This window comes from Trichomonas vaginalis, chromosome V (genome assembly GCF_026262505.1).
Source record: "Trichomonas vaginalis G3 chromosome V, whole genome shotgun sequence".
In the NCBI taxonomy this organism is placed as follows: domain Eukaryota; phylum Parabasalia; order Trichomonadida; family Trichomonadidae; genus Trichomonas; species Trichomonas vaginalis.
Genome location: NC_067207.1, coordinates 24,626,836 through 24,646,682, shown reverse-complemented (window position 1 = coordinate 24,646,682; position 19,847 = coordinate 24,626,836). Strand labels below are relative to the sequence as shown.

General features: G+C 33.1%; 11 protein-coding genes and 1 pseudogene across 12 annotated transcripts, besides 3 other annotated features; 6 read left to right on the top strand and 6 right to left on the bottom strand.

The window, feature by feature from the left end:
* Window positions 1-11,399: part of a mobile genetic element that runs on past the window's edge.
* Window positions 371-915, bottom strand: TVAGG3_0396310 (organellar and viral DNA polymerase type B; the record flags this gene model as incomplete). The annotated part of the gene is made up of 1 exon (XM_051232510.1): window positions 371-915. A coding segment is annotated over one exon (545 nt), but the record flags the coding sequence as incomplete, so codon positions are not given.
* On the bottom strand, window positions 1,654-2,568 carry TVAGG3_0396300 (organellar and viral DNA polymerase type B; the record flags this gene model as incomplete). Its single annotated transcript, XM_051232509.1, has 1 exon — window positions 1,654-2,568. One exon carries the CDS (start codon window positions 2,566-2,568, stop codon window positions 1,654-1,656), a length of 915 nt encoding a protein of 304 aa, XP_051102239.1.
* TVAGG3_0396290 (uncharacterized protein) lies at window positions 2,957-3,730 on the bottom strand (the record flags this gene model as incomplete). Its single annotated transcript, XM_051232508.1, has 1 exon — window positions 2,957-3,730. A coding segment is annotated over one exon (774 nt), but the record flags the coding sequence as incomplete, so codon positions are not given.
* On the bottom strand, window positions 5,443-5,844 carry TVAGG3_0396280 (uncharacterized protein; the record flags this gene model as incomplete). Its single annotated transcript, XM_051232507.1, has 1 exon — window positions 5,443-5,844. One exon carries the CDS (start codon window positions 5,842-5,844, stop codon window positions 5,443-5,445), a length of 402 nt encoding a protein of 133 aa, XP_051102237.1.
* On the top strand, window positions 5,862-6,652 carry TVAGG3_0396270 (annotated as a pseudogene). The gene has a single exon. A coding segment is annotated over exon 1 (791 nt).
* On the top strand, window positions 8,247-9,095 carry TVAGG3_0396260 (uncharacterized protein; the record flags this gene model as incomplete). The annotated part of the gene is made up of 1 exon (XM_051232506.1): window positions 8,247-9,095. One exon carries the CDS (start codon window positions 8,247-8,249, stop codon window positions 9,093-9,095), a length of 849 nt encoding a protein of 282 aa, XP_051102236.1.
* TVAGG3_0396250 (uncharacterized protein) lies at window positions 9,361-9,723 on the bottom strand (the record flags this gene model as incomplete). Its single annotated transcript, XM_051232505.1, has 1 exon — window positions 9,361-9,723. The coding sequence occupies one exon, from the start codon at window positions 9,721-9,723 to the stop codon at window positions 9,361-9,363; it is 363 nt and encodes a 120-aa protein (XP_051102235.1).
* A 1,140-nt stretch (window positions 11,400-12,539) lies between the features above and the next one.
* Window positions 12,540-12,576: a mobile genetic element.
* A 237-nt stretch (window positions 12,577-12,813) lies between these two features.
* Window positions 12,814-13,038, top strand: TVAGG3_0396220 (uncharacterized protein; the record flags this gene model as incomplete). Its single annotated transcript, XM_051232504.1, has 1 exon — window positions 12,814-13,038. The coding sequence occupies one exon, from the start codon at window positions 12,814-12,816 to the stop codon at window positions 13,036-13,038; it is 225 nt and encodes a 74-aa protein (XP_051102234.1).
* Window positions 13,039-13,544: 506 nt separating this feature from the next.
* Window positions 13,545-19,847: part of a mobile genetic element that runs on past the window's edge.
* On the top strand, window positions 14,773-15,135 carry TVAGG3_0396210 (uncharacterized protein; the record flags this gene model as incomplete). Its single annotated transcript, XM_051232503.1, has 1 exon — window positions 14,773-15,135. One exon carries the CDS (start codon window positions 14,773-14,775, stop codon window positions 15,133-15,135), a length of 363 nt encoding a protein of 120 aa, XP_051102233.1.
* On the bottom strand, window positions 15,400-15,987 carry TVAGG3_0396200 (uncharacterized protein; the record flags this gene model as incomplete). The annotated part of the gene is made up of 1 exon (XM_051232502.1): window positions 15,400-15,987. The coding sequence occupies one exon, from the start codon at window positions 15,985-15,987 to the stop codon at window positions 15,400-15,402; it is 588 nt and encodes a 195-aa protein (XP_051102232.1).
* On the top strand, window positions 16,792-17,671 carry TVAGG3_0396190 (phage tail repeat-like family; the record flags this gene model as incomplete). Its single annotated transcript, XM_051232501.1, has 1 exon — window positions 16,792-17,671. A coding segment is annotated over one exon (880 nt), but the record flags the coding sequence as incomplete, so codon positions are not given.
* On the top strand, window positions 19,234-19,818 carry TVAGG3_0396180 (phage tail repeat-like family; the record flags this gene model as incomplete). Its single annotated transcript, XM_051232500.1, has 1 exon — window positions 19,234-19,818. The coding sequence occupies one exon, from the start codon at window positions 19,234-19,236 to the stop codon at window positions 19,816-19,818; it is 585 nt and encodes a 194-aa protein (XP_051102230.1).

Below are 19,847 nucleotides of genomic sequence, written 5' to 3'. Positions count from 1 at the left end.
AGGAAATTCATGATTTTCATAGAGTTTTGGCGAGTAGGGAAAAAGTCGGTCTAGAGAAATTTCACTGTTTTCATAGAGTTTTGGCGACTGGGGTTTCTTCCCTACTCGCTGTGCTTCACTGTTTTCGTACGGAATCTCTTCTCTCGGTTTTACATGGTAAGCAATCTTATGCCATTTTACTCAGATTTTTGTGCTGAATTCAGCAAAAATATATTTTAGGGTAGAAGGTTAGATCTCACCTGTTTTTTCACCTAATTTTTCACCTCTTTTTTTCACAACCGTTTTACATGGTAAACGTTATTTTTACATGTATTTTTCAGCAACTTCGTCAAATAATTTTATAGCTTTATCTATCTCATCTACTTCAAACGTTTCTTTACCTTTTATGGGAGCACCATACATTTTCTCAAACTTTTCAAGTAGTTCTGTTTCTGCAGCTCTCATATCATTAACAAACACAACCTTAACTCTATTGACTGTACTGTCATATCTTTGAGTTATATTATATGTTCTTCCTATCTTATATCTCTTTGTATTGAAGTCCTTCGGTTTCTGAACGATGTAAAGTAAGCCTTCACTGCAACGTTCTGAGTCGAACGAACCATATGTTATGAAGTTATATCCAACAACTGGGTCTAACCATAACAAAACTATTGGTATAAGACTTTTGTCTATAAGATATGCTGTAGTTCCATAGAATCTTACCGATATCATAAGCTCAGGATTTCTTGTCAAAATTTTCTGAGTAGAAGCAATTCCAACCCAATGGGATGTTTTCTTTCCAGATGGAGATATAATGTCTGACAAAGAATATTTGTTGTATTTCTTTGAGTATCTTACGTTTAAATCACCTATTCTAACCAATTTAGTGTTATTGTCTATCTTTTTAACTGTTTCAAACTCAGTGTTTGTCATATATGTTCTTACATACAAAATAAAAAAATAAATAAAAATAAAACTAACTTTATTTTTTCTGTCTTAAGGAAATTCACGATTTTCATGAGTTTTATGCAAGACCAGGTTTTTTTCCCTACTCGCTGTTCTTCACGATTTTCATGTGTTTTAGGCAAGGCCGGTAAAATCCGGTCTAGAGAAATTTCACGATTTTCATACGTACTCGCTGTTCTTCACTGTTTCCGAGGGTAGCAATCTTATGCCATTTTACTCAGATTTTTGGTCATTTTTCAGTAAAAATATATTTTAGGGTAGAAGGTTAGATCTAACCTGTTTTCTACCCTCATGAATTTTCATGATTTCTTCGTAAATGTTTTGTCAAGACTTCTTCGTAAATGTTTTGTCAAGACTTCTTCGTAAATGTTTTGTCAAGACTTCTTCATCGTACATGTTTTGTCATGATTTCATCGTACATGTTTTGTCAAGACTTCTTCGTAATGAGCTTAAATCAGACAAAAATAAAGTTTAGGGTAGATGGTTAGATCTAACCTCATTTCTACCCTCTTTTCTACCCCAGTTATTTTATAAGCGTTTCACATGGTAAACGTTATTTTTAAAATTTTGTGAAAACTCAACGGTTTGACACATGCCCTAAAAATTATTTTACTCAGAATTTTGTTGCTGAATTCAGTAAAAATAAAGTTTAGGTGAAGAGGTGAGATCTCACCCGTTTTCTCACCTGTTTTCTCACCTGTTTTTTTATAAGCGTTTTACATGAATTGTACGATGTATATTTGAAATCCTAAACAGTTTTGTAGCTTCTATTTCTTCGCTGAGGATATCGAATGTTTTAACTATGCCGAAAGTCTCTTTATATTTCTTCTTGACGTCAGATAGAAGGAAATCGTCAGCAGTTGGATAGTTTTTGTTCAGAAATTCTAACATGTCCATTTTATTTTCTACCGGCTTCTCTGCTTCTTTCTTTAAGTCTGCATAGTCGTTTCTCATTCTTTCTATCTCTTTGACGGAGTAGTTATATTTCCTAATTGCTGCCTTACATTTAGAACATTGCGGGTTCATTTTTGCGTTATACATTGAAATTTGACCTGCTAGAACAACTAAGGCGTCAATTGCTCTCTTCATCTCAAACATAGCGGGTCTTATTTGTTCATTCCATACCTTACCTCTTCTATCTTTATCTCTTATCTGCCATACACATTCAGCAACTAACGAAACAAAGTTGTCGTAGGTCTTAAACTCCCCAGATTTATATATGTCAGAGATGTTCTTATATAACATGTCGCAATCTTTGTCCATAACCTTATGGTTGCAATGAAATCCTAGAAACTCATAGTTTACCTTTCGTATGAACTTCTTTATTTCTACTGAGTCAGTTGGTTTCACTTCTATTTCATCGAATTCAGGAATAGTGAGTTTTTGTTGTTGGATTTCAGGTAGTTTAGGCAAATGGTCAATAATGTCCTGCATTTCATAAAGATACTGTTCATTTGTTTCATCTTTCGCACTACAGTCTAAATTACTTGTTAAAAGTTCTTGCTTTATCTTCTGGATTTTTGTTTCGAAAGTATATGAAGAAGGAATGAAGCTTTTCATCTCTACTAACATAGATGTTGGATTCATGACTAACGAGTTTGGTGCTGTTGTTGCTAACATGTTCTTACAATAAAAATAAAAAATATTTTTTAAATAAAACTAACTTTATTTTTTATTTCGGGAAAATTCATGAAAATTCATGAGGGTAGAAAAGAGGTTAGAAAAGAGGTTAGATCTAACCTTCTACCCTAAATTATATTTTTGCTGAATTCATGAGTTTTGGTTGAAAGAATACGGTGGAGCCAAAAGTGGCTCGACCTCAAAACAAGCATTTTCTGTATAAAATTCATGAAAATTCAAGAGGTGAAAAAAGAGGTGAAAAAACAGGTGAGATCTCACCTCTTCACCTAAATTATATTTTTCAATACTTTTTCAGCACTTTTCCGTAGTTATATATGAAAGACAATTCGAGATAAAAGTCATAGTACAATGGAATAATATGTTGCACACCATTTGTTGTGAACCAAACTTGAAAGTCAGAGAAACTGTTACTAGGTGGTTCGTAGAATTTAGAAGCAAAGTCATAAAAGTCCTTACCAATACATAGAAAACTATTGTTGCTTGAACTGAAACTTGCATGACACATAACATTTTGAGGGTCAAACACGTTTCTATAAACTGTCAAATCTGCTGGTGGAAGTATAAATTGAAATGGACCATCTGGTGGTAATGGTTCGTTCTGGTTTAGTAACCGAAGAAATTGTGCCCAAGAACGTTTGTCTACTTCCCAAAATAAAAACTCTGTATCTCTTGGAGGGTTAATTTCAATCTTTTGAAATGAAACGGTGGAGTTCATCTTGTCATATTCTAGTTTCAGATAGTATGTTCCATTTAGTAAAGAGTCGTATTTTTCTTGAAATTCCCAATAATATTTGTTCATTTGAGTTTGAAAGTCATTTAGAGTTTTCTCAAGACTTTCGTCTGAACGAACTGTAAAGATTCTCATTTCATCAAATTTGTCTATAAGACCATCAGAACCTTTATACTGCCCATGAAAATATACTGCGAACATAAATGCGTTAGTTCTATTTGAAAACAAAACTCTTCTAAATCCTATTGCCTTTGCATCTGAAGGACTTTGAAGCCAACGAATTGGATAGTCAAACCTGTATATTCGGGATGAAATTTCTTCATCTGATATTGTCCTACCAGCATTTGTAAAGATATAGTCTAACGGTTTTGTATCTGCTACTTTTGTTCTTTGTTTTTCAACCTGAAGCATTTAATATATGTAAAAATATATTGTTTTAAAATGGTATGCCATATAGCTTCTTGAATTTGTTAAGATGTATTTGAACGTATTTTCCATCTGTATCTCTAGTGTTTACATAAGCATAGCCTGCCTTAGTAAAATATACTTGTAATTTCCTATAGTTTACGCCGGTATAAAAGTAGAAAGAGTCTTGTTCTTCGCTATAGTAGTAAAACTCAAACGTATGCTTGCCATAGTCTGTAATTTCAATTGTTTCATCTTCTAGTTCGTCGACAAATTCGAATACAATATCTCCAAATTTGCCTTTGTTCTTATTGTTTTCAGAACAAGTGACCCAACGTAAGTTTTCAAGTCTATTGTCGTTTCTTATACGGTTTATATGGTCTACAAAAGGTAAATTGTTAGGATTCAGTATAAAATGAGTTGCAATGACAACATGTTTAAAATAGCGTTTCCCACTCATCTTCATAATAGCATATCCGTCATTTCGCTCCCATTCGCTTAAAACTCTTTTTGTCTTTTTGTTTCTGACTTCAAATGACTCACAACAGTGAATTTCATATTTCTCATCTAACAAACAAGTTTCCCAACGGTCTTCTCCAAACAAACTCAGCGTACATTTCAAATAAAATAAAAAATGTCACTTTTTAAAAAATAAATTTTTACTTCATGCAATGCTCACTAACATCGAAAGGCATGTCCATAAGACGTTCTTCTTCTAACCTCTCTAGTCTGTTTGGATAATTTGCACGTGCTGTTTCCAAATCCATTTCGTAGCGAAGACCAGCCAGTTTGTCATAGACTTTTATGGGTCTTCCCTTCCTATATTTAAAATTCTTCGAAACTCTCCAACCATATCTTTGCAACTCTGCTTTTATTCTAGCAGACTTTCTATCCATTCTATATGGGGGCATTTTTATAAAAATAAAAAAATATTTTTTTCTTTACTTTACATAACCACCTGCTGCCATAAGTCTTTGACGCCAACCCATACCAGCTAATGAAGGTTGACTTGGTTTAGTTTCCAAACTAAACTTTGGTTTTGGTTTATCTTCAGTTTTTGGTTTTTCTTCTTCTATCGGTTTTTCGTCACTTTTCGGTTCCTCTGACTTTACTTCACTTGCAGGAACAGTTGTGTTGTCAACATCTTCATAAATATCATATGCCATTTGTTTTTGTTTTCCTTTCAACTTTTTGTGTTTGTTGTAAAGTTTAGAATATTTCGACTCTAAGTCAATGAGATGTTCTATAATGAACTGTTGGTCAGTGAAGTAAACTTTTCCATCTGTTGTCTCGAAAGCTCCTTCAGACTTCAATATTTTATTTGTGAGAGTCTGTTTCTTTTTTGAGATACTAGCCGTTCCATTTTTATGAAAAGTGACTTTGTAGTTAGGGTTTGTATTTCCAGACCTGGCACTTTCTATTATTGAATTTTTTCTCTTCATCTGTAAGTTCTTTGACAGGTTTTGACAATGGTTCTGAACTTTTTGTTTGTGGTGTCAAATCTACGGTTTCAACTTCTTCGGTCATTTCATCTCAGTAAAAAATTTTAGTTTGGTTTGTTTTCAACTGGTTGTTGTTGTTTTTTAAGTCGGTCTAAAACTTCCTGAGGTATAGGAAGAACTTGACAAACACGTTGTGTAACTGCTGGAAGCCGACAAATCCATCTTGAACCCATTTGTCTCAATGCTGTATTGTTCATTTCATCTCAGTAAAAAACTTTACATTCCCCACGTTTGAGGCGGTTGAGGTTGGTTATTGTTTACCCATTGTTGTGCATGGTTATATCCTCTGTTAAAGAATCTTTCACCTTGGTCCATATAGTGTCCTGCTTGGTTATAGTAGTCATTTGCTTTGTTATAATAGTTTCCTGCTTGTCTTCCTACATTGTCCATCCATCCTTGAACTTTTCCTCTTGTTTCAGGATTTGGAATAAGATTTGCTGCATCTCGTGCTACATCCCAACCTTTCTGTACAGTTTGTATAATAGGTTGTGCTTTCTCTTTAAGTATACCTAATGTACTCAAAATCTTCCTTCCAACTCCAAATACACCTCTGGCTATTGTTCCCACTGCGGGCAAAAATCTGGATGCAACTCCTGCTAATGCGCCAAATAAACCCATTTCTTATGGGTTAAAAAATGACGAATCCAAACAAGGACCCCTATGTTTCTAAGGCAACAAAAAAAGCACTCATGATAAAAATCTTTAGTTCAACACCAAATGCTTGGTTTATGGATATCTTGGAAAACATTCCGAGGTATAGAGAAGATGGACCACCATACTGGCTAATATTTGTCGGTCAAAACACAAGATACTGTGAAGCCATACCATTACAGTCCAAAAATATTTTAGATATCTTAGCAGCTTTGACAATATTCGTTGACAAATACCATCCAACAAAACTGACATCTGACTGTGAAAGTTCTTTCAAATCAGATGATGTAAAAAACTATCTGCGTTCAAAAATGTAAACCAATATTTCATTGTCGACCAAAACCATTCTGCTCTTGGTGTCATTGACGGATGTATAAAAATGTTAAGAGACTTAAACCAACCACAAGGTGGTGAAGCAAATGAAATGTCATATGACGACAAGTATAGACACTTCTCCATGGCAAAGATGAGACAAGTTTTAAATATTTACAATAGCCGTAAACAAAAAGGTTTGGGAAACCACTCCCCCGAAGAAATGAAAAACAACCCTGACTTAGAGAAAGACTATATATTTAATAATTTAGTCAAAAGAGACAAACAAGAAAGAATGCCGGCTTCAAACTTCAGAAAGGTGACAAAGTAAAAATAGAAATACCTAAACGCGACCCATATGAAAATACTATTGACTATGACAACAATGGGAACCCGACAGGTACTCACATTCGTGTTCGTAAAAATAGAAGAAAGTATACAAGAGAATATTATGAAGTTTTAGGCAAACATGGCAAAATGTACACACTGCAAGCAGAAGATAAAAACTACTATTGTCAGACCTCGTTTCAAACTTGTCAAAGTTCAAGGTGGTATACTTTCAAAGACAGTTCCTAACAAATATAAGACAACTCCTGACCAATATGCTAAAGAAGTTGAAAATGACGACTAAGCAATTCTATACCATGCGTAAACTGTCATGTAAGGTGGCATGTATTCTTTACTTTGTCCCGTTGTTTGCGTATACCCTGAAACGCGATGTGTATGGTTTCCATCTCCCTGAGTGTCACCCCAGAAACAATTTATAGCAAACTGAACGTCGTCTTTAACATCATATCCTTTACCTTTTTTCATTGCTGACCAATCCCAAAATTTATGCTTATGCCAACCTGCTTGAGATGTACTTAAATCTATGTAGTGACTGTGTGCAGGTAAATTTTCACCTGAAATCGTTTTACTTCCACCTGTTTCCTTTGAAGAGTTTGCACAATACAAAAACCTGTCGACTATTTGAGTCCAAGTTCCAAAACCCAGAACTGTTTCTGGATTTGTTGACTTCATTGACGTATAAATAGAGCCTATAGGATATTAATGTTTGAAGTATTTCTGTCTTTAATGTTTGAAGCTCTGTTTTGTCTGCTTTCTTGTCATATAAATCTTGAGCAGTGAATTTAATATTATGTTCATCCTTCATGACATAAACATCTTTACATCTAATGTTTTTCATCGTCGTTATGTCGTCATCCGATGTTAAACCTTGTGGAAAGTTAGGAGGTTTACAATATAATGCATCCCCACCAGTTTCTTCAACCGTTCCTTCAATACTTTCTATAGCAACAGTTGTAAAACTTGTATGTGTATGAGTCTTATTTGCTTTCTTCTCTAACTCATCGTTAACATAAGTTTTATCTGCTTTAAGGTCTAAACATCCTGAAACCCATCCTGTATCGGCTTTAGTTTTTAAAATCTTCGATGTCCGTTCATGGTACCAGTCAACCCTTTCTATAATTTCTTTATCTTTTTCATCCACATATTCCTTATCCGCCTTCTTCACTAACACACTAGCCATAAGTCCCTTATCTACCTTATTTTCAAGGCTAACGTTTAAGTCTGTTATTTCAGATATAGAATGTGTATGAGTCTTTTTAGAATATTCGTTTTTCAGCTCTTGTCACTTCACTTGACATTTTATTGTCAACATATGTTTTGTCTGCTAGTTCAGGATGAGTATGTTCTTTCGTTGCATATGTTGCATCTGCTCTGTCATGTTCTTCTTGAACTTTTTCAATGACATATTCTTTGTCAGCTTTGTTGTCAATATCTGCTTTCAAAAGAAGTTCAGATATAGGTTTCTCGTTTAAAGTTCCTTTTGTTGGATTTATACAGACAGTATTGTTCTTCTTGTCTTGAAACAGAAACTCATCTGTCATTGGGTTTAATGTCAGTTTTAAGTTTCCTTCTTTCAATGACTCAGATATCTTAGAATAGTTTGAAAAGTTTGTTGTGTTCTTATTTAGAGCTTGCATAATGAGTTGTCGGTTGTGTTGTATTTCTCTCATAGACGCTGTTTCATTTGACATTTTTATTCTAGATAAAATATGCTTCCAATAGAAAAAGAAAATTCAAGAGTTGCTACAACTAAACCATTAGATGAACTTTTTACTAATGTCGGTCAAAAGTTTGAGACAGAGACCGTAAAGCATGAAGGCTATCGTTTTGACTACCCATTAAGATGGCTAAGAGACCCATCTGTCACAAAAGCTATTGGCTTTCGTAGAATGAAGTTTGTGTCTGTAGAAGATAAAAGTTTTCCATTTATTGTAAGGTTTCATATAGATTATATATCTGAAGGGAAACGAAAAATGTGGGAAGAAATTGAGCTAATACAAGTTGACCTTTCATCTTCTCTACAGACTGCGTTAAAAAATATAGAAGATAAAATAAATTCATGTTATGCAAAATATGCTGATGAATATGCAAATACCGAGAGCACACTTTATGTGAGAATTGTATATGACAAACAAAATTCACAAGTGTCATTTCAAATCTACGAAGACAATCCAAAGAAAGACGAACAAATATATACAGAATTCACTGCAATGTCATGGTATTATTTGCAAAGAATGTTAAATCAGAAAGTCGAACTTCCTTTAGCAAATATTTACAGTCGATATGCAAGAGATGAACCATATTTATTTAAAGATGTTTTCGACCCAGCTGCTATTATTGTTCATGCTTCATTTTCTGGCGCCCAAAACTCTTTCTTATGCTTGGCAAATGACTTTTACGAAAAACCTACAAAGTTATACGAACCACCAAGTGGAAGTATTTCAGACTTTCAAGTATGGTTTACTACAGATGGAAGAAAAAGAATAATTCCATTATACCATGCGTTTTACTTAGAACTTAGTTTCATATACAACTACTATCGAACGGTAAAAATATAATTTTTTAATACGGTTGAGGTGTTGGATTTGGTTGCCAACTAGACTGTGGTGCAGGTTCAGGCTGTTGTATAACAGGAGCTTGTTCTTCTGGTTCAGGGTCTTTAGGTATAATACCAACAAACTGACCTACTCTTTTACCAATATTTTTGACTCCGTTCCAAATTCCTCTTCCGACAGATTTTATTCCATTCCATATACCTTTTCCAACTCTTCTGAAGAAGTTTCCTATCTTACTGAAGAAACCCATTTTACTATATGTAAAAATCTAATGTCCGCCTAGTCTCTTACGTTTCCTGTTGAGTTCCATAGCATTCTTTAACTGGAGCTCATACATTCTGTTTCTCCTCTGGTAGAAAACATATTCTGGGTCAACTCCTGTGTTCGCGTCATCTGCATAAAGTTGTTTATATCCCACTTCAGGGTTTGTATAAAACTCTTTCCATCTCATATTTGCATACCATGGTGGCAAACCTAACGCAGCGTCATTTGACATGGCAGTTTGCATTTGTACATCTGTTGGCACTTGACCATAGTTTGCCATTGCAGTTTGTATTCTAACTTCATTTGGAATATTCTCTGGGTTTGGTTGTCCAGGTTGCTGTGCATTCGCTAAGTTCTGTGCGTCCATTTAATATTAGATAAAAATATCTCTTACGAGTACATATACTGAACATTTGCAGGCATTGGTTCATCTTCATATTCTCTATATCTTTCTGCCACGTCAAATAAATAAATGACACAATGGAAAAAACCTAAAACAAGTAGTCCTATTTCAAACCACATTTACTTACTAATAAAATTTCTTTATTGTGACACTTTCTCCAGTTTATAGGACCTCTCTCATATTCTATCTTGTCATATATAAACTCATAGTCATGTATGTCCTCTAACCATCTCATAACGGTTTCCAAACCACTTTTATCGGATGTAAAGTAAAAGCATGGATGGTTATGTAAAACGTCTAAAGTTTCTAAAGAGTCTCTCAAAGTCCAGTCTACTTGGTATTGAAAATCCCATGTGTTATAGAACGGTGGGTCCACTATAAAGAAAACATTTTCCTTGTCTTTATATTTTTCATACAAATCTGTCCAATGACATCTCACAAACTCTATACCCTCAATATATTTTTCTATGTCCTCTTTGAAAACATTTGTATAGTTAAGATATAAAACTTTTGACATAAGTGTTTCAATGTCATGAACTCTTATAGCACCACTATATAATAGTCTAGCAGATATACTATCCCAGTCTATATATTCTGCTTTTTTCAAAACCTCTCTCACAATATTTTTGTTATCTAATGGTATACGTTCCATCTTACCTATAGGTATCTTTTCTTTTAACTCTTTCAATATATTGTTTGTGTCTGGAATATGTTTGAGACGGTCCATATAGTTGTCGAAGTCATTGCATATAATCTTTGAGTCTGGGAATATTATATGGCACAAATGGGATATATAGAAACTTCCACCGAACAAATCTACAAATGTTAGACCATTCGGTAGTTTCTTAAGTTCTCTCAATATAATATCTTTACATCTACTCTTATTTCCAAAGAACGGTAACGGTGGTTTTGTAAAATTCATTTATATATAATAATAAAAATGTTTTTCCTGAAAAGTGACAGAAAAGTGACAAAACATGTACGATGAAGAAGTCTTGACAAAACATGTACGATGAAGAAGTCTTGACAAAACATTTACGATGAAATCATGAAAATTCATGAGGGTAGAAAAGAGGTTAGAAAAGAGGTTAGATCTAACCTTCTACCCTAAACTTTATTTTTGTCTGATTTTACGAAGAAGTCTTGACAAAACATTTACGAAGAAGTCTTGACAAAACATTTACGAAGAAGTCTTGACAAAACATTTTACGAAGAAGTCTTGACAAAACATTTACGAAGAAGTCTTGACAAAACATTTTACGAAGAAGTCTTGACAAAACATTTACGATGAAGTCATGACAAAACATTTTACGAAGAAGTCTTGACAAAACATTTACGATGAAGTCATGACAAAACATTTACGATGAAATCATGACAAAACATTTACGATGAAATCATGACAAAACATGAAAACATATATAATTTGTGAAAAGCGACACATTATATAATGTTTTTCGACCCAGAAGAAGGTTTTCCGAATAAAAACTTCATTTATACTAAACTTTTTATGGGCTAGAAGGCACGAAGTGCCTGGAAGGCCATCCCAAGAAAAAAAAAAACTTCATTATACCAAACATCCTCAGGGCTAGAAGGCACGAAGTGCCTGGAGGCCCCACTACCTTTTTTTTTTTTTTTTTTTTAAATGTCTTACAATTTTGAAAATTTTTTAAATCTTGATTTATTCAAAAACGTAAGAATAAAAACCGTAAGAATCATACATTTTTTACTTCATATGTTAAAAAAATGATACAAAATCGTTCTATATTGTATGAATTCTTACGTTTACAAAAAAGTCACACAACCCGTCATATATACTACTAAGGATAAACCTCAAAATTTACGAATATAATGAGTGGAAATATAATGCTTATCTATCATAAAACCATATGAAATATCAATTTTTGCTTTACGCCTAATTTTTGACGACAATTAGCAAAAAATGTTAAATGTTAACACTCAGTCCATTTGGATATGAAAAATAAAATTGACTTTGATTAAATGTTTTTATTTATCATGCAATTCTTCTTGCGACCAAAGATTTGAATAAAAGTTCAAAAAATAAGATAGCTTAAAAAATAATATACGGTAGTGTTTACTAATAGATGAATAGTATATAAATTCTATTAAAATGGATTTGATCCAAAAAATATAAAACCAAAAATAATTGTTATAATTTAAATGAAGAAGTAATTTAAAACGATTTTATTTATGATCAAATTTTATATATTTTTTTGGATCAAATCCATTTTAATAGAATTTATATACTATTCATCTATTAGTAAACACTACCGTATATTATTTTTTAAGCTATCTTATTTTTTGAACTTTTATTCAAATCTTTGGTCGCCAGAAGAATTGCATGATAAATAAAAACATTTAATCAAAGTCAATTTTATTTTTCATATTCAAATGGACTGAGTGTTAACATTTAACATTTTTTGCTAATTGTCGTCAAAAATTAGGCGTAAAGCAAAAATTGATATTTCATATGGTTTTATGATAGATAAGCATTATATTTCCACTCATTATATTCGTAAATTTTGAGGTTTATCCTTCGCTTTTAAGATCATTGAATTTGATTTTTATATAAAATAGTTATATATTAGAAAATAATATGAGTTTATGTGATATTATTTTTCAGAAGATTTCATTCTATATGCCTATGAAAAGTACTCTCAAAACTAACTTTTTCCTAATTATAATTAAATCTAGAATATTGTATTATGCTTAGTATTATTTCATTTTTCTCATTCAATTTAGAATTTACAAATGTCAAAAAATTGAGAGCTGTCACTTTTGATGAATTTCTGTTTATTACAATATTCCGCTCAAAGTAAGTTGGCGTTTGATAAGCTAAAGGAGTTTATTTCAAACCCATTCAAATAATTTGGTATGGCCACATTCACATATTCATATATGATTATAATAGAAATCATTCATTGCGTTCCCATATAATTTTTTTTGAATCGCATTGAAAATGAATTGAAAAAATCACCAAATAAGTCAAAAAATCTAAATTTTTTTTCTCTCATATTTTTCTTGTTAGGATATTCCATGTCTTCAAAGAGTAGAATCATCAGATTTATTGTTGATTGCAACACCCCAAATCAATATATCATAGAATGCGATCCAGTAACTTCTATGCCAAATGAAAATCAACTTAAAAGAATACATCATCATAAAAAAACAGATATCCCTCAATCAAAATTAATACATGAAGATTTAGACTTATTAAGAGCTGAAAAACTAGGATTAGACTTAACAAATCCCGCCTTCTAGACATTCAATGTAAATTTTATTGTTTTAAATTTTTTCTAATTTGTTCGTTATTATACAACTCTGCCCCGTGAAGATCACATGCATGTGCAAAAGTTATAAACAATTATTTTTTAAAAGCTCCAATTTTTTTAATCGACCCGCACCTTCTCAATTTATTATTCAATATTGAAAGAATTCATTGAAATTAACGTCATAAATAATAAAAAATTATAAGTCAAAGTTTAAAAACAGTTGATTTTCAAATTGGTTTTACATTTCCACAATGAATTTCATCTATATATTATTAAAATAGCATATTTGGATTCACTTCACAATATAAAAAGAGAGAGATGGGTGAGATCTATATCATTGGTATTCACTAGAAATATATCTTTGACTCAATTCAAACTTTAATATATTATTAATAAGCTTTTTTACGACGAAATAAACAATTCTATCACATCTTTCATATAATATGAAAAAGTTTATAGTGAGGATATTTCCTAAATGGCATTTAATATGCAATCAAAAAAAAAAGGTAGTGGGGCTTCCAGGCACTTCGTGCCCTCTAGCCCCGAAGATGTTTAGTATAAATGAAGTTTTTATTCGGAAAATTGTTAGTCTTCTGGTGTGAATTCGGAGGACTCTTCTTCTTCCTCCATTGCTTCTGGGAAGAAGCCTTCTTCTGGGTCGAAAACATTATATAATGTGTCGCTTTTCACAAATTATATATGTTTTCATGTTTTGTCACTTTTCTGTCACTTTTCGGGTAAAAACATTTTTATTATTATATATAAATGAATTTTACAAAACCTCCGTTACCGTTCTTTGGAAATAAGAGTAAATGTAAAGATATTATATTGAGAGAACTTAAGAAACTACCGAATGGTCTAACATTTGTAGATTTGTTCGGTGGAAGTTTCTATATATCCCATTTGTGCCATATAATATTCCCAGACTCAAAGATTATATGCAATGACTTCGACAACTATATGGACCGTCTCAAACATATTCCAGACACAAACAATATATTGAAAGAGTTAAAAGAAAAGATACCTATAGGTAAGATGGAACGTATACCATTAGATAACAAAAATATTGTGAGAGAGGTTTTGAAAAAAGCAGAATATATAGACTGGGATAGTATATCTGCTAGACTATTATATAGTGGTGCTATAAGAGTTCATGACATTGAAACACTTATGTCAAAAGTTTTATATCTTAACTATACAAATGTTTTCAAAGAGGACATAGAAAAATATATTGAGGGTATAGAGTTTGTGAGATGTCATTGGACAGATTTGTATGAAAAATATAAAGACAAGGAAAATGTTTTCTTTATAGTGGACCCACCGTTCTATAACACATGGGATTTTCAATACCAAGTAGACTGGACTTTGAGAGACTCTTTAGAAACTTTAGACGTTTTACATAACCATCCATGCTTTTACTTTACATCCGATAAAAGTGGTTTGGAAACCGTTATGAGATGGTTAGAGGACATACATGACTATGAGTTTATATATGACAAGATAGAATATGAGAGAGGTCCTATAAACTGGAGAAAGTGTCACAATAAAGAAATTTTATTAGTAAGTAAATGTGGTTTGAAATAGGACTACTTGTTTTAGGTTTTTTCCATTGTGTCATTTATTTATTTGACGTGGCAGAAAGATATAGAGAATATGAAGATGAACCAATGCCTGCAAATGTTCAGTATATGTACTCGTAAGAGATATTTTTATCTAATATTAAATGGACGCACAGAACTTAGCGAATGCACAGCAACCTGGACAACCAAACCCAGAGAATATTCCAAATGAAGTTAGAATACAAACTGCAATGGCAAACTATGGTCAAGTGCCAACAGATGTACAAATGCAAACTGCCATGTCAAATGACGCTGCGTTAGGTTTGCCACCATGGTATGCAAATATGAGATGGAAAGAGTTTTATACAAACCCTGAAGTGGGATATAAACAACTTTATGCAGATGACGCGAACACAGGAGTTGACCCAGAATATGTTTTCTACCAGAGGAGAAACAGAATGTATGAGCTCCAGTTAAAGAATGCTATGGAACTCAACAGGAAACGTAAGAGACTAGGCGGACATTAGATTTTTACATATAGTAAAATGGGTTTCTTCAGTAAGATAGGAAACTTCTTCAGAAGAGTTGGAAAAGGTATATGGAATGGAATAAAATCTGTCGGAAGAGGAATTTGGAACGGAGTCAAAAATATTGGTAAAAGAGTAGGTCAGTTTGTTGGTATTATACCTAAAGACCCTGAACCAGAAAACAAGCTCCTGTTATACAACAGCCTGAACCTGCACCACAGTCTAGTTGGCAACCAAATCCAACACCTCAACCGTATTAAAAAATTATATTTTTACCGTTCGATAGTAGTTGTATATGAAACTAAGTTCTAAGTAAAACGCATGGTATAATGGAATTATTCTTTTTCTTCCATCTGTAGTAAACCATACTTGAAAGTCTGAAATACTTCCACTTGGTGGTTCGTATAACTTTGTAGGTTTTTCGTAAAAATCATTCATCAGACATAAGAAAGAGTTTTGGGCGCCAGAAAATGAAGCATGAACAATAATAGCATCTGGGTCGAAAATATTTTCATATGTTCCATTAGGGTTTTCGACTTCATAAAAGTCTGGGTGTACTGGATATGCTGCAGGCTGATTTAACATCCTCATAAATCTATACCATGCCAAGTTGTTATATTTTGTAGAAATATAAACGTTTTCTCCAAGGTCTTCTATTCTATTGATTTTAACAGTTGCATTTTTCCTGTCATAAATAATATCGAGATGGTACTCTCCTTCGTCAATGTTATACTGTTTTGCATATTCGATATAGATATCGTTTATTTTTTCTTGAAAAGCTTGAAGAGTTGTTTCTAAGTTTACAAGCAAACTAACTTGTAAAAGTTTTCCCTGTTCAAATTTCTCATACATACGTTTTTCTTTGTTATAGTATCGAACTTCAAAACCGACCGTAAATGGGAAACCATGTATGGCTTCTGAAATGAACTTCATTCTACGAAAGCCAATAGCTTTTGTGACAGATGGGTCTCTTAACCATCTTAATGGGTAGTCAAAACGATAGCCTTCATGCTTTACGGTCTCTGTCTCAAACTTTTGACCGACATTAGTAAAAAGTTCATCTAATGGTTTAGTTGTAGCAACTCTTGAATTTTCTTTTTCTATTGAAAGCATATTTTATCTAGAATAAAAATGTCGAAAGATATTGCTTCCATGAGAGAAATACAACACAACCGACAACTCATTATGCAAGCTCTAAATAAGAACACAACAAACTTTTCAAACTATTCTAAGATATCTGAGTCATTGAAAGAAGGAAACTTAAAACTGACATTAAACCCAATGACAGATGAGTTTCTGTTTCAAGACAATAAGAACCATACTGTCTGTATAAATCCAACAAAAGGAACTTTAAACGAGAAACCTATAAATGAATTCTTTTGAAAGCAGATGTTGACAACAAAGCTGACAAAGAATATGTAGACGATGCAATAGCAAAAGAAGAAGAAAGAGCTAACAATGCTTATGCAACAAAAGAACATACTCATCCTGAACTAGCAGACAAAACATATGTTGACAATAAAATGTCAAGTGAAGTGACAAGAGCTGAAAACGAATATTCTAAAAAGACTCATACATTCTATATCTGAAATAACAGACTTAAACGTTAGCCTTGAAAAGAAAGCGGATAAGGATTGTGTGGCTAGTGCGTTAGAGAAGAAAGCAGATAAGGAATATGTGGATGAAAAAGATAAAGAAATTATAGAAAGGGTTGACTGGTACCATGAACGGACATCGAAGATTTTAAAAACTAAAGCCGATACAGGATGGGTTTCAGGATGTTTAGACCTTAAAGCAGATAAAACTTATGTTAACGATGAGTTAGAGAAGAAAGCAAATAAGACTCATACACATACAAGTTTTACAACTGTTGCTATAGAAAGTATTGAAGGAACGGTTGACGTAACTGGTGGGGATGTATTATATTGTAAACCTCCTAACTTTCCACAAGGTTTAACATCGGATGACGACATAACGACGATGAGAAACATTAGATGTAAAGATGTTTATGTCATGAAGGATGAATATAATACTAAATTCACTGCTCAAGATTTATATGACAAGAAAGCAGACAAAACAGAGCTTCAAACATTAAAGACAGAAATACTTCAAACATTATATCCTATAGGCTCTATTTATACGTCAATGAACTCTACCAGACCAGAAGTAGTACTTGGTTTTGGAACTTGGACTCAAATAGTCGACAGGTTTTTGTATTGTGCAAACTCTTCAAAGGAAACAGGTGGAAGTAAAACGATTTCAGGTGAAAATTTACCTGCACACAGTCACTACATAGATTTAAGTACATCTCAAGCAGGTTGGCATAAGCATAGATATTGGGATTGGTCAGCAATGATAAAAGGTAAAGGATATGATGTTAAAGACAACGTTAAGTTTGCTATAGATTGTTACTGGAGTAACACTGAGGGAGGAGGAAACCATACACATCGCGTTTCAGGATATACGCAAACAACGGGACAAAGTAAAGAATACATGCCACCTTACATGACAGTTTACGCATGGTATAAATGCTTAGTCGTCATTTTCAACTTCTTTAGCATATTCGTCAGGAGTTGTCTTATATTTGTTAGGAACTGTCTTTGAAAGTATACCACCTTGAACTTTGACAAGTTTGAAACGAGGTCTGACAATAGTAGTTTTATCTTCTGCTTGCAGTCTGTACATTTTGCCATGTTTGCCTAAAACTTCATAATATTCTCTTGTATACTTTCTTCTATTTTTACGAACACGAATGTGAGTACCTGTAGGGTTCCCATTGTTGTCATAGTCAATAGTATTTTCATATGGGTCGCGTTTAGGTATTTCTATTTTTACTTTGTCACCTTTCTGAAGTTTGAAGCCCGGCATTCTTTCTTGTTTGTCTCTTTTGACTAAATTATTAAATATATAGTCTTTCTCTAAGTCAGGGTTGTTTTTCATTTCTTCGGGGAGTGGTTTCCCAAACCTTTTTGTTTACGGCTATTGTAAATATTTAAAACTTGTCTCATCTTTGCCATGGAGAAGTGTCTATATTTGTCGTCATATGACATTTCATTTGCTTCACCACCTTGTGGTTGGTTTAAGTCTCTTAACATTTTTATACAACCGTCAATGACACCAAGAGCAGAATGGTTTTGGTCGACAATGAAATATTGGTTTACATTTTTTGAACGCAGATAGTTTTTTACATCATCTGATTTGAAAGAACTTTCACAGTCAGATGTCAGTTTTGTTGGATGGTATTTGTCAACGAATATTGTCAAAGCAGTTTTCACATCTAAAATATTTTTGGACCATAATGGTATGGCTTCACAGTATCTTGTGTTTTGACCGACAAATATTAGCCAGTATGGTGGTCCATCTTTCTAACTCTCGGAATGTTTTCCAAGATATCCATAAACCAAGCATTTGGTGTTGAACTAAAGATTTTTACCATGAGTGCTTTCTTTGTCGCTTTAGAAACATAGGGGTCCTTGTTTGGATTCGTCATTTTTTATCCTATAAGAAATGGGTTTATTTGGCGCATTAGCAGGAGTTGCATCCAGATTTTTGCCCGCAGTGGGAACAATAGCCAGAGGTGTATTTGGAGTTGGAAGGAAGATTTTGAGTACATTAGGTATACTTAAAGAGAAAGCACAACCTATTATACAAACTGTACAGAAAGGTTGGGATGTAGCACGAGATGCAACAAATCTTATTCCAAATCCTGAACAAGAGGAAAAGTTCAAGGATGATGGACAATGTAGGAAGACAAGCAGGAAACTATTATAACAAAGCAAATGACTACTATAACCAAGCAGGACACTATATGGACCAAGGTGAAAGATTCTTTAACAGAGGATATAACCATGCACAACAATGGGTAAACAATAACCAACCTCAACCGCCTCAAACGTGGGGAATGTAAAGTTTTTTACTGAGATGAAATGAACAATACAGCATTGAGACAAATGGGTTCAAGATGGATTTGTCGGCTTCCAGCAGTTACACAACGTGTTTGTCAAGTTCTTCCTATACCTCAGGAAGTTTTAGACCGACTTAAAAAACAACAACAACCAGTTGAAAACAAACCAAACTAAAATTTTTTACTGAGATGAAATGACCGAAGAAGTTGAAACGGTAGATTTGACACCACAAACAAAAAGTTCAGAACCATTGTCAAAACCTGTCAAAGAACTTACAGATGAAGAGAAAAATTCAATAATAGAAAGTGCCAGGTCTGGAAATACAAACCCTAACTACAAAGTCACTTTTCATAAAAATGGAACGGCAAGTATCTCAAAAAAGAAACAGACTCTCACAAATAAAATATTGAAGTCTGAAGGAGCTTTCGAGACAACAGATGGAAAAGTTTACTTCACTGACCAACAGTTCATTATAGAACATCTCATTGACTTAGAGTCGAAATATTCTAAACTTTACAACAAACACAAAAAGTTGAAAGGAAAACAAAAACAAATGGCATATGATATTTATGAAGATGTTGACGACACAACTGTTCCTGCAAGTGAAGTAAAGTCAGAGGAACCGAAAAGTGACGAAAAACCGATAGAAGAAGAAAAACCAAAAACTGAAGATAAACCAAAACCAAAGTTTAGTTTGGAAACTAAACCAAGTCAACCTTCATTAGCTGGTATGGGTTGGCGTCAAAGACTTATGGCAGCAGGCGGTTATGTAAAGTAAAGAAAAATATTTTTTTATTTTTATAAAAA